Consider the following 13,562-nt stretch of genomic DNA (forward strand, 5'->3'; position numbering starts at 1 on the left):
GAGTCTTTATTACGTCATAACTGTTTCGAAACCTTTCGAAAATCCGATGATTTATTATGCAGGTTTATTAAACAGTCATCCTTCAGACTGATAACGCTACAATTTTGCCTACTTTTTGTTTATAAACAGATTTAATGACAAACATGTGCATAACTAAAAGGGGAGTTAGAGTGTTTATCCTATTGACATATTATCCTAAATAATAAAACAGAATACATTTTACTAAATAGCTTAATTAAGTTAAATAATTTATTTTTCTTAAAAACATGTTTTTTTTTAGAAAAACCTTTGTATGTATTTTGTAAAAAGTGTTACATGTTTGGGCTGATATCTTGTTGCTTTTAAAATGTTTTCACCAGCACGTGGCGCCATATTTACGTGTTTCGAGCGCTTCGAAAAAATGAATCATTTTTCTAAGCAATTGGTTCAGTTGATTCGAAGCTTCGGAAAGGGTCACCTTCTTTTGGTATTTTATGGCGGTTTGGCAAACCAATGAAATGGTGCATTACCGCCACCCAGTGATGTGGAGTGAACAAATTTGGAATGAATAAATAAAATTGAAAAAAATTCTGGACTAGATTCCATCTATTGTTCCTGTCCAGGTATTTAAATAATAATTAATGTTCCTTTGATTGCCTTGATTCGTTTCCTTTAAATACTTAAGAAATCAACTCCAAACCATCCTAATTCTTGTATTAATTGGAATCTCTCCCTTTCAAAACACTCATTAAGAATATGCATCACTGTTGCTAATTCTCCACAATTGTCACACTCTCCCGATTCATGCTTACATATTTTAAACAGACTATAGTTTAATGCTGTATGTCCAATTCTTAGTCTTGAAATAATGTCTTCTTCCTATTTCCATATATTTCTCTCTCATGTCCAACATACTTCTAAATCTGAAAGAGATGTCTTCCATCAGACCCACTAATCCATAAGTATTGCATTTTTTACTTACTTCAAATGATATCACTTTCTTGAAATTACTTAAAGCTAACGTAATATTTATTTGTGGATGATTTAATGCTTTCTAGCAAGTCCACTTCTTCATTTCCATCCACACCCAAATGTGCACCCAAAAGAAATAACCTTGAAGGAAATAAATCTTGGAGGAGGTGGGTGTGTGGAGTCTCTTATCTTCATGGACAAAATTCCCCACACCCCACTGGCCACCCAGCTTGTAAATGCATTTTTAAGACAAAATAGGGTCTAGCATGCTGTCTAAATACTCATCTTTAATTTACTTTTAAATGTTACCAATAAATTATTTTAGAATAATAAGATACTGTAAAGCTGTAATCAACTAAATCAACACAATCTTTGTAACTCAGTGGTTCAGAAGATGCATTTGATGGAACTTTAAAAGTAAATGTTAAGATGTGAGCTTTTGGATTATTAAAAAAAATAAACTCTTTGTTTGACAAAAGTTAAAGACAATATTGCCAACAAGTTAACAGATGAATACAAATTTGATAAATTTTGAAGTGTAAATATGTTATATAAAAAGCCGAATATTGACTTAAAAATTCATAAAAGTTGTGTTCATCTGTGGGAAAAACAGTCGTGACTTTTCACAGTGATGCAATTAGCAAAACATCATGTGACAACAGTGTGCAGATATTTATGGCTGTGTAAATTACATTGACAAAAGCGTACTTTTTAGTGCAGATTGGTGTCTGAAGGCTTTTTGTATCTTCCATTACTGCGTGAATGCTGCGGCCATTTACAGTAATGCTTGACTGATCTGCGATCAGCCATCAGTAGCCATGAATAATTTATTTGATTTCATTTGAAATGCATTTTATAAAAAAGTTTTGGGTTTTACTTTGTTAATGGGTTTTTTTTGGGGGGGGGGGGTTGGTTATTTAAATGTTTTCTTTTATTGGAGTATTGATGTTGTAGGTCAATTTGCATATCTTTCATTTGGAAAAAGTAAAACTTTAGGTTACACATGATCATACAACTGTTAGTAGATACAAGCTTAACAAATGCTAAAAGAGAATTCTGGAATAATGCCACAGTGGTTGATTTGTTCAAGATTATTTGAATAACTAATCTTCTCATATATATGGATGAGTCAAAGGAACCAGAGTCAGGCCATACTGGGGTGGCCTTTTACATTCCCCACTAATAGGAGTTAAAAAGAGGGCAATGGATAACATATCAGTGTATTCTGTAGAATTATTGTCCTGTAAAAAATCCTTTTAGCACTTAAATTTTAAGTTTAAAGGGGACATATCATGAAAATCTTACTTACTATTAACTTAGTTTTGGTAAACCATTTTCTGCAAGCATGTAAAAAATAGACCATGAAATTTGGCTCCCCTTGTGATGTCAGATGGGGATCATTTTATAATAATACTGCTCCTTAATCTGCACCATGCAACCAAGGCACTACCATTTATTGTAAAAAACAGCTCATTTGCATTTAAAAGGACACACTCAAAAATTAAACTTTTTTGCTCACACCTACAAAGTGGCAATTTTTAAATGCTATAATAAATGATCTATATTATATTTTAAGCCAGAACTTCACATAAGTACTCAAAGATTTATTTTACATATTAAAAAGTCTTGTGAAATGCCCCCTTTAAACAATTTGACTTAAACAAGTCATTTCCACTTTCTTGACTAGTGAGTAGTTGGTAGGCCTATAAATAAATAAAATAAATAAAGTTGAATAGGCTTAAGTTACAACTTTAATTTAACTATAACTATAATTTATAGCAACTTCTAACAAGTCAAAAAATTGAATGAATTATTAATTCAAGATGTTTAAACTAAACATTAGAGTGCAACAAGGCATTTTTACATTTTAGGTATTTTATGGGCATTTTAATGGTTGGAAGGAAAACAGAATTAAAGTGTTGTCATAGCTTCTGATTTATCTGTTTATCAGCATCTAGTTTCCAATCCAGAAAAGGAAAGAAAAGATTGTAGATTACTTGGTAAAAAGCTCAATAAAGCATGAAACAATTGACATACAGATATAAATATACAGGTACTACTGTGTAAAGTAGAAATTAAAACTATTATAAAAAGTCAAACACTCAAAATATGGCATGATGAGTATTGGGACATATCAGACACTAGAAACATTTACAATATACAAAAACAATAGTGAACCTATGCAGGAATCCAAAGGAACAGATGGTAATTACACGACTAAGGACAAGACATACAAGACATTGGACGTGCTGGCTTAAATCAATCATTGCACAGACTAGGGAAGCACCCTGCTGGATCCTGTGATTACTGTAATGCACAAGAGACTGGAGAACACATTTTGATACACTGCAAGAAATATGAGAAGGCTAGAAAGGAGGTGGGAAATCAAATCGGACAATACAATACAACAATAGAACATTTAATGGGAAAAACATCTTATAAAAGTATTTATTATGTAATCAATTATCTAAAAATGACTGGGAAATTGTCGACTTTAGGTCAAGTTAGCGCTTGGGATCGTAGTTTATCATCCGCTGCTCACATTCCAGTCCAATAGGTGGCGGTAATGCACCTTTCAAGCTGGTTTGCCAACCACCAATAAATCCATAGAAGAAGACGACGAGAGCCCGACTGAGTGAAGTTGTCAAGGCAAAGTACATTTGGGAACCAAAAACGAATAAAGAGGTCCAGACAACTGCTATTTGGATATTCTTAAATAAAGGTTAGTGCTGTATCAGGTGTAATGCGGTATGAATATTTTGCTGTCCTAGTTTTATTGGAAATAAGACCAAAACTCACTCATATGGACAGTCGAAAAACGGACATCGTTAACGTTACGCAGGGTCAGTATTTTTCTTTTACCTAGAAGACGGTCTTTCTCAAATTTGTGGTAAGTTTTTGAGACGCTTTAAAAGAGTTACTGGACAACGTGTTGTAGATTTGGCAAAGTAAATATCTTATACAATTGTTTTCTCCCCGCTTATAGGCGTATTGATATCTTGCAGGCTTAAAAATATGTTTACGTGTATTTTGTGAAAAAAAAAATCCTCGCCTTATACTGTCACCAGGATTATATTAATATTATATAACTATGATGTTTTGTAATATTAAATCATATTAATGAAAAGCAACAAAGTCTGAGCACGTAATTACTCTTAGTACAACAAATTATGTAATAAAAGTGCAAAAAATAGACTGCATTTTCATATATTCATATATTCACTGCATTTTTATATATTCACATAAAGTTTGCATGTTCATATGACGACTCTTTAGTTACTTAGCAGTTAGTGTAATCACTGTAGTCACTAATCACTGTACTTGGTTGCCTTTGTACGTAGCAACAATCCAGGTAAGAAAATAACTCCTTGAAGAACAATAGGGTCCTCGCACCAAGGTCTGATTTAAGGCTTAAAATACTGTGATTAATATAGCCAGTGTTTACGTGAGGTAAACATAACCTTTAAATTTGATAAAGTGGTCACTTTAGATATGAGTGTATATTGATTGCTGCTGCCTGCCGTTTTTTTCCCGTACTGGGGAAAAAATTACAAATTGTGACACAATTCACAAATTCCTCCTTTCTGGGTTTTCATTCCTGACGCTATTCTGGAGAAGCATAGCCTAGGACTGTCTCCTTGTCGGTTAGTTCATTTTATTGCACATCAACTGTTCAGAAATCACTCACTTCTTAACCTGCGGTCAATGTCAGAAAGCCCCCTCTTGTCCATCAGGGTGGTGTTCCCCCTTAGTGCATGATTGACAACACAAGAAAACTATGAATAGTTTAATCATTTATTTATTTGTTCATTTTTTACTAATTTATGACAAGTTACTTGATTGGTTGACAAAAAAGAAGCTGATTTAGGTTTGTAACAACATGAGAGTAAGAATTTTCATTTTTTTTTCCAGAATTTTCATTTTTAATTGAACTATCCCTTTAAGTATGCAAACTTAGCATTCGCAGCATACAGCCTGTAGACAGTTTGCCCATTATCACACTGTAAACAGCATAGGTTTTTCTTATGAAAAATGAAGATTTTAAAAAGGCTTTTCTTTAATTGATACATACATTCTGCAAGCTATTTTTCAATTCCCCTTAAATGGTTTTGGACACAGTTGACTAAAAAGTGGTAGGGACATGTCACACCCATATCACACACATATTATGCATGCTGTTGCTGTTCATGTATGAGGTATTATCAATAAATGAGACAGACCATTGATGAGAAAGACAGCTGTGGACTGTCATAGAGATTAAGTAATTGCGTGTGTTTTTTTGACAACCTAGACACGGAATAAAATAAAAGGAGGGTAGGCAATGTTTAACAATTAAGTTCTTTGCAGCAAAGTCGTTGCAAGTAATAGTTATTTGAAAGTGGACTAGAATATCAATCCGATTAGTGCAGTTCAAATAGAGAGCAAATAGACAGTTTTATGTATCATAATGTATCATTTATTTGTAATATATAAGCACTTGATTAACTTTGTGTTATTGTGAAAATTTATTCATTTATGTATTCTTTTATTTTGACAGGTCTGTTTTTCTGAACTACACAGAGATCAAAATGTACACCTTCAGTGAAGACATTCACAAATAAATTGAAGCCACTTCATCCAAATGTAAAAATAACACACTATCTACAACCATTAATCAGTAAAGAGGAGAGCGATACTGAAGAACAAAGAGATTCACTCTTGATTCTTTATTAATAATCTGTAAGGAACATTGTAGTAAAATAACTGAAGGAACTGGAGGAAACATCATCAGTAAAAGGAACATCATTCTACTGGCAGAAAAACTTCTGGTTGTTTGCAGATTTTTTTTCAGATTTCTTTCCCAAAGAAAGCAAAGAGCAGAAGCCAGCAATCATTGTGAAAAAAATAATTGAAAGAAGACGACACATTGTGGTGCACATGGAAACTCACACTGGAGAGCGCCCATTTCCATGTCCTCAGTGTGAAAAGAGTTTTACTCAAAAAATAAACCTTAAAATCCACATGGGAATTCACACTGGAGAATGTCCATACCCATGTCCCGAGTGTGAAAAGAGATTCATGTCAAAAGCATGTCTTATGAGGCACATGAGAATTCACACAGGAGAGTGCCCATACACGTGTCCTCAGTGTAAAAAGAGTTTCAACCAGAACGCAAATCTTATGAGGCACATGAGAATTCACACTGGAGAGCGCCAATACAATTGTCTTCAGTGTGAGAAGAGTTTCATGACGAAATCAGGTCTTATGAGGCATTTGAGTGTTCACACTGGAGAGCGGACATCCAAATGTCTTATTGTGGAAAGAGCTTAATATGTTAATTTTAATCCCTAAACTCTTTTTCTTAAATGGCTTCAGTATGCAGAGCAATTGCAGAATACACCTTATGGACTGCATGCCCTCTAGGGGTGGTTCACATTTTGCATCTAAAACCGCATTGAAAACGTGACCATGTCGCTTTTCTCCTTCTTTCCAACGTGGCATTGTGAAAAGTTGGAAGCATTTTCAAATGCATGTGGCCCTGCCGCGTCTGGAAAAAAAGCATGTTGCACCATGTGCACGTCTCAACCGCATCACTCTATCTGAGTGCACTTGATGTGCGTGGCTTTGCCCATGCAAAAGACACGAAATGTGAATGCCCCATACAGCAACATGCTGTTAACGTCACACTTTAGGAGGATGCATGAACTGAGTAGAAACAGGCCTGGCTCTGGCCCTTTGATGTTGAGACCAGACCCATGCTGTCCAAATGTAATAACTATTCTGCTATCCAAGTATCAGATATGATCTAGTTATGCAGACCAGGCTTAAAGGAATAGTCTACCCTTTTGCCATATTAAACTATGTTATTACCTCAACTTAGACGAATTAATACATATCTATCTTTTTTCAATGCGTGCACTGTACAGCGCGTTGTGAATGTGTTAGCATTTAGCCTAGACCCATTCATTCCTATGGTACCAAACAGGGAAGCCTTCCGTGTTTTCCCTATTTAAAGACTGTTACATGAGGAGTTATACCAGTAAGTATGGTGCCACAAAATAAAACTTTTTTTTGGTACCATAGGAATGAATGGGGCTAGGCTAAATGCTGAAAAAAACAAATCTGCAGGTCCAATCAGCAAACAGAGGGGGGTGGCTAAGAACGATGACGTTGAGGTTGTGCGTCAGTTTGAGTTGTAGTTCAGTAATGGCAGCGGAGAAAGACGTGAGAAAAGCTATTCGGTCCGTTGTTGCAAAAATGCCGGCTTATTTCAAGTCTGTGAAACTGGGCTCATATAGTTTGTGCAAGAAGTAAAAATCACGACCTATTGTATTTTTTTTGCGTATATGTACTAATATACCTAATCTGATCATTTAATAAGCATCCAGCTTTTTTAAACACATGGGGACATTAATGATGCCAATAAAAATCTCTTAAAATTTAAAATAAAAAAAAATAAAAATAAAAAATACACTAAACTGAGAGGTAGCCATTCAAAACATTCAGTAGATTTCTAGAAACTAAGGACAAACAGCAAAAATAAATTAGCTCTAAAACTTCCCCAACATGTTATGCAAAACAACGCACAGTGGCATGTGCCTGCAATCCAATTAGAAGTCTGAGTCTAATGGATCATTTGAGTTAAGGGGTTCTGGTCTGATGGTTGGCCATCTTTGTGGAGAACCAGTGGGGGAACTTGGTCAGACACCATAATTTTCTGTATCCTGTTATTATTATCAAGTTAAATATCTAAAAGCCTTCTCAAAAATCTTAAACCCCTTTAACCTGAATATAGGACCAAACTGTGTTAAAGCAGAGTAAAATCAAGAATTCTAGCTTTTTCGACAAAGGTCTCTTGTTATCAGATGTCTTTTACATATCTCTCTGATCTATGTTGGTTCCCAAAGTCTCTCTGCCACTTCCAAATAATAATGAATGAAATAACTCTTAGGTGTCATGCCCAGCAGGGTAAATTGTTTTATAATTCATGTTGTTTGGGGGGAATTGAGCTTTGTTTTAATTCTCTCATGTAGAGTCTTCTCTGAGATATAACAAAAATATACTTTTTTTTCATTGTAACGCAATCTGCAAACAATAAAAAAAATACAGATGAATAGTGAATACTTGATTCATAACGGTTGTTGAAAGTTCGGGTGCTCCCTGAAGGTGCAGTGGTGTGCGCTTGTAATCCAAACTACTGAAATAGTGAGCCACAAACAAGTCTTTGCCCAGGTTAAAATATAGAAATATATATTTGGTGTGTACTCAGCATCACTGCAGTATAGACATTTCTGGCTGTGTACAAAGCTTATTGTTTAGCACACATTGGTGTCTGAATGCTTTTTGTATTGCCCATCACTTTGTGAACACTGCGGTCATTTACAGTAATGCTCGACTGATCTATGATCAGCCAGTAGTCTATGAATAATTAATGTGATTTCATTGTGAATGCTGTTTTTATTGAAAATATTTGGTTTGTACTTTGTAAATAGTTGTTTGGGTTTCACATTCTTTAAATGTTTTCCTTCATTAGATTATTTGATGTTGTAACTCTATTTGCATATATTTAATGTGGAAAAGGTTTCACTATTGAAAATTAAAACTTACAGGTCACATAAATATTCACACTGGAGGGAGCTCACCCAATGTTAAAACATTTAATTGTAAGTGTGGAAAGAGCTTCACACTTTTTTACTTTTTGATTTTGGCCAAAAAATACATTAAATAAAACACAATTGAATCCTATATGTGGCAGTACTACACTGGCATGTACAATTGTGTCATCACTATTGTGTCGCCACTAATCCATGTTACAAAATAGCCTATAATTATTGTTTTTGATGTTTTTGAATGTAAAAACCATGCGGACATCATAAGTAGACATCAGGCAACAGTATAAAACAATAAAATCGACAAATTCACCGCCCCTTTAATATTCTGAGTTTTATATACTTGCTATACGGTTCTGTACTCACACAGTCTTTATGCATAATTATTTGGCTAAAGTGTGAAATAAAGTCTCAATGAATAAATATCACAATTTTGGTCATGTTTACAATAAAAACTTAATCCAGACCCCAAATTTGATGTCCATTTTTCAGTGTTTTCATTCATTGATTCAATGATGTTTCTGCAAAAATGGTCTACAGCAGCATCACTTTTTAATGATCCATATGTATAAAAATATTTTTGTCTATTATACAATATTTTATATAAAAAATATGCATTTATGAGAGGGGTGTGTGGGGTATTTTGTCCATGAAGATAAGAGACTTCATTACTGATCATCAGTCGACCCCACCCCGCTCTTATCACCCCAGGTAGCGAGCATAACCAATCAGATTTGAGGTTACTCTGAAGTTAAACGTTTCAGTCTTCGTCGCTCTGTTCTTCAGTCGAAAAACGAGACGGGAAACCGAGTGAGTAAACTTGAACAAGGCAAACTAAAATTGGAAACCAAAAACGGATCAAGAGGTCAAAACAACTGCTAAATGAATATTCTTTAAGACAGGTTAGTGCTGTAGGAATGTGATACATTAGAAATGTTATGCTGTCCGATTTAACTTGCATTGGGAGAATAACACCAAAACCTACTCACACTGGGTCAATCGGCACACGGACCTCATGCATTTTTTTGGTTTCTTTATTTTTCTTTTACTCAGAAGATGGTCTTCCTCAAATTTGTGGTAAGTTTTGACGCATTTTAAAAGCGATTGGCAAAACTTACTGGGCGTGTTGTAGAGAGGCAAAGTAAATCTCTTTTTTGATTATAGCTTATTGATATCCGGTTTAATATTTTAGACGGGATAACAAAACATGGGTTGCGTTCACTGATTCAAATAAATTACTGGATTGTATGGAGTAAATTTTGTGCCATAATGAAACAATATCTGATTGAGAAAAACCAACGATTCACATGATTACATGCATAATTTTTCCTTGATGATAGGATCACAGATTGGACTAAACCACACCTTTCAATACCATAGAAAATTTCATCCAATCAACCACAATCGTATTGATTAAGGTGTTTACATGAGGGATTTTCAATCTGATTGAGCCATCAATCCGGATTATTTGGTTGCATGTAAACATAGCTATAGAAATTAAGTAATTGTGTGTGTTGATTGACAACCTAGTTGGCGAATAAAAAAGGAGGTTAAGAGGTGTGGCCAAATGTGAATATGCTACTGTTAGGCAATGTATAAAAAGTACGTTTTTGGCAAGTAATAGTTATTTGTGAGTGGACTAGCACATCTATCCATGAAAACAGTTAGTGCAATTCAAATACAGGGCAAACAGACAAATTCTCCTTTTAAACTAGTGTTTTATGTATCCTAACTTTACAATTAAATATTTTAACACCTTTTTGATTAATTGCCTTTATGGTACTGTGAAAATGTATTAATTTACATATTTTTTTATTTGACAGATCTGTTTTTCTGAACTACACGAGATCAAGTTTTACACCTTCAGTGAAGACATTCACAAATAAATGTAGGAAAAATTCCTGCTATCCTAAAGGTGAAGGGGCACCTCTTCCAAATGTAGGAATAAAACAATGTCTGCAAGCGGTAATGTGTGAACAATCATTAAAGAGAACAGAGTTATTGTGGAAGAAAGAGATTCACTTTTGATTCTTTATTAATAATCGGTAAGGAACATTGAAGTAAAATCACTTTACCATTTTATTATAATTTGGTTATAAGTTTACAGTTTTAATATTAGAATAACAAAAAAATGTAAAAGAAAGTCTGATATCACAAAAATATACGTTTATTTCGTTGTAGAGCTGAAGGAACTGGAAGAAACATCATCAGTGTCAGAAACATTGTTGCGTAATGGAAATTCACACTGGAGAGCGTCCATACCCATGTCCTCAGTGTGGAAAGAGTTTTACTAAAAAAACTAGTCTAACTATCCACGTGAAAATTCACTCTGGAGTGAGCCCATTCACATGTACTCAGTGTGGAAAGAGTTTTGCTAAAAAAAATAGTCTTACTATCCACATGAGAATTCACACAGGAGAGCGCCCATTCACATGTACTGAGTGTGAAAAATGTTTCAGCAGTAAATCAAGTCTTAAGATGCACATGAGAGTTCACACAGGAGAGCGCCCATACCCGTGTTCTCAGTGTGGGAAGAGTTTCAGAAAGAAAGATAAACTTACAGATCACATGAGGATTCACACTGGAGAACGCCCATACACATGTCTTCAGTGTGGAAAGAGTTTCAGAAAGAAAGAAAAACTTACAGAACACATGAGGATTCACAATGGAGACTCCCAGTACACTTGTCTTCCGTGTGGAAGGAGGTTCACTCGAAAATATAATCTTGATTCTCACATGAAAATTCACACTGGAGAGCTGCAATACTCATGTCCTCAGTGTGAAAAGAGTTTCATGACGAAAGCACATCTTATAAGGCACATGATGATTCACACTGGAGAGCGCCCACACAATTGTCTTCAGTGTGAAAAGAGTTTCATGACGAAAGGATGTCTTACGAAGCACATAAGAGTTCACACTGGAGAGCGCCCGTACATGTGTCTTCAGTGTGAAAAGAGTTTCATGACGAAAGCGTGTCTTCTGAAGCACATGAGAGTTCACAGTGCAGAGCGCCCACACATTTGTCTTCAGTGTGAAAAGAGTTTCAAGAGGAAAGGATGTCTTAGGAAGCACATGATGATTCACACTGGAGAGCGCCCATACATTTGTCTTCAGTGTGAAAAGAGTTTCATGACGAAAGCATATCTTAAGAAGCACATGAAAGTTCACTGTGTAAAGTGTTAATTTTAGTATGAAGAGAAAATGCAGCATTCAGCCTATGGACTGCATGCCCCTTATCTTGCTGTAGAGAGCATATGTTTGATTTAAACATTTAGATTTTTTTGTATTTCTTTTCCTTAGTAGATGCAAACCTTCTGCAAGCTATTTTTCAAATTTGCACTATTTTTTTTACCTTTTGCAAGCTATTTAAGAAAAATGGTATCAGTCGACTTGGGCAGAAAAGCGGTTGGAATATGTCCCAACCATCCAACCCGCATATTACGCCTGCTGTGCAAGTACGAGGTATTATCAATAAATAAGACACACCATTGTTGACCTTGTTGGGATAGCACTTTCCGATGGAAACAATTTAGGGCCATTCAAATACCCATAAACTCTCCCATAAACTGTGTAATAAATTCTTCATGGATGAATCTAAATACTCGTGTTTGGTATCATTTGAAATGTCTTGATTGATTGACACAATGGTCTCATTTCCATGACAGTAGAGCGGATCATAACAAAGGTTTGAGAGTTTAAGAATATTCTGTTCACTGGGTGATTCATGGGGTTTTTCATCTTTGTAATACTTATCAAGAACATTCATCAGTGTTATCAGATACATCTCCATTTGGGGGAAGTGTACTTTGGTCTGAGTATTTATGGAGAACTGGCAGAAGGTTCAGAGGGATTTTGTAGCTAGATGAATTGGTCATGTAATTGGCATATAACATTTACCTGGCAAATAAATTGTTAATCCTTAATCGCATTCTGAGTTGCTCTAAGATTATTTCTTTAGATTAACCAAGATTTTAAGTTTTTGCAAATCATTGACCAAAGTCAGTACACACTAGCGGTCATGCTGAATAGATCATTGGGGTACATTAGCATTGGAGTTCTAGACATGTCTGACTGACCATACACTAAGGAGTGGTTCCCCTGACAGGGATTAGACTAGTCCTAGACTAAAATAAATTTAAGAGCTGTCCAAACTGAAAACAACTTGCACTGACATATCTTAAAATAAATCAGTGCACTTTGTTTTGCCTTAAAATGTAAGCCAGTAATGTTTTTAGTAAGGCATGTTTGTTAAAACTAATAATATTTCCTATATAAACTAAGGCCTAGTCCTGGCTTATGATAATCCCTGTCCGGGAAACCACCCCTAAAAGAGAACCAAGATGAAAAAGTTCTTAATCAACCACAGTCATCTTAACATGTTCTGCAAAACAACAACATGCTTGGTGGATTGTTTGAGTTAAGGGTTTCTGGTCTGATGGTGGGCCATCTTTGTGGAGGAACTTCAGACACACCGTCTACCTTCATTCTCTATCCTATTATAGTAAAAAGTCAAATATCTAGCTCAGTTTTCCTTAGTCACCATGCAATTTAAATTAAAGCGGTCATATTATGAGATTTTTTTTAAAGCTGTTAAATAAGTATTTGGTGTCCCCAGAGTGCATATGTGAGGTTTTAGCTTAAAACACCCCAGAGATAATTTACTATAGCATGTTAAAATTGCCACGAAATGCAAATGAGCTGACGAAACGCAAACACTGATTGACAATTGAAACTTCATTGTGCTGTCAATAATTTCCCCCCTCCTTTCTCTCTAAACTAAATAGCAGTGCCATACTGGGTTGTGCTTTTTTACGTTTTCTAGGTTTATAGAAGCACTTTGGGCCCAATTATAGCACTTAAACATCGAAAAGTCAGATTTTTTTTTACGCTATGACCCTTAAAAACTTTTTAATGGAATATTGTAGTGTTTTTTCATAAATGACTTATCTGTGCACTTCATTATTATTATTATTATTTAAGTCATGTGCCAATTAAAAACGCAAAACTCCTCGAAACGACCAC

The 13,562-nt window shown here is 35.0% G+C and overlaps 1 protein-coding gene and 1 long non-coding RNA gene across 4 annotated transcripts; both read left to right on the plus strand.

The window, feature by feature from the left end:
• Positions 1 to 3,561: 3,561 nt before the first annotated feature.
• LOC135719074 (uncharacterized) lies at positions 3,562 to 9,006 on the plus strand. The gene is made up of 2 exons (XR_010521010.1): positions 3,562 to 3,673; positions 5,489 to 9,006. It is a non-coding gene; the product is annotated as an uncharacterized lncRNA (long non-coding RNA).
• Positions 9,007 to 9,264: 258 nt separating this feature from the next.
• On the plus strand, positions 9,265 to 12,120 carry LOC135719441 (uncharacterized). 3 transcript variants are annotated; one of them, XM_065242126.2, is made up of 3 exons: positions 9,265 to 9,350; positions 10,364 to 10,585; positions 10,722 to 12,120. In XM_065242126.2, exon 3 carries the CDS (start codon positions 10,773 to 10,775, stop codon positions 11,721 to 11,723), a length of 951 nt encoding a protein of 316 aa, XP_065098198.1. In that variant the 5' UTR covers positions 9,265 to 9,350; positions 10,364 to 10,585; positions 10,722 to 10,772; the 3' UTR covers positions 11,724 to 12,120. The 3 variants fall into 3 exon arrangements, with proteins under 3 accessions (XP_065098198.1, XP_065098196.1, XP_065098197.1); XM_065242124.2 differs by having other exon boundaries at positions 9,324 to 9,442; XM_065242125.2 differs by lacking the exon at positions 9,265 to 9,350 and adding an exon at positions 9,463 to 9,617.
• The last annotated feature ends 1,442 nt before the right edge of the window (positions 12,121 to 13,562 follow it).

Source organism: Paramisgurnus dabryanus, chromosome 14 (genome assembly GCF_030506205.2).
Source record: "Paramisgurnus dabryanus chromosome 14, PD_genome_1.1, whole genome shotgun sequence".
Taxonomy (NCBI): domain Eukaryota; kingdom Metazoa; phylum Chordata; class Actinopteri; order Cypriniformes; family Cobitidae; genus Paramisgurnus; species Paramisgurnus dabryanus.

Coding starts and splice junctions, on each gene's coding strand:
- LOC135719441 (XM_065242126.2), top strand. CDS start 10,773: ATGGAAATTCACACTGGAGAGCGTCCATACCCATGTCCTCAGTGTGGA.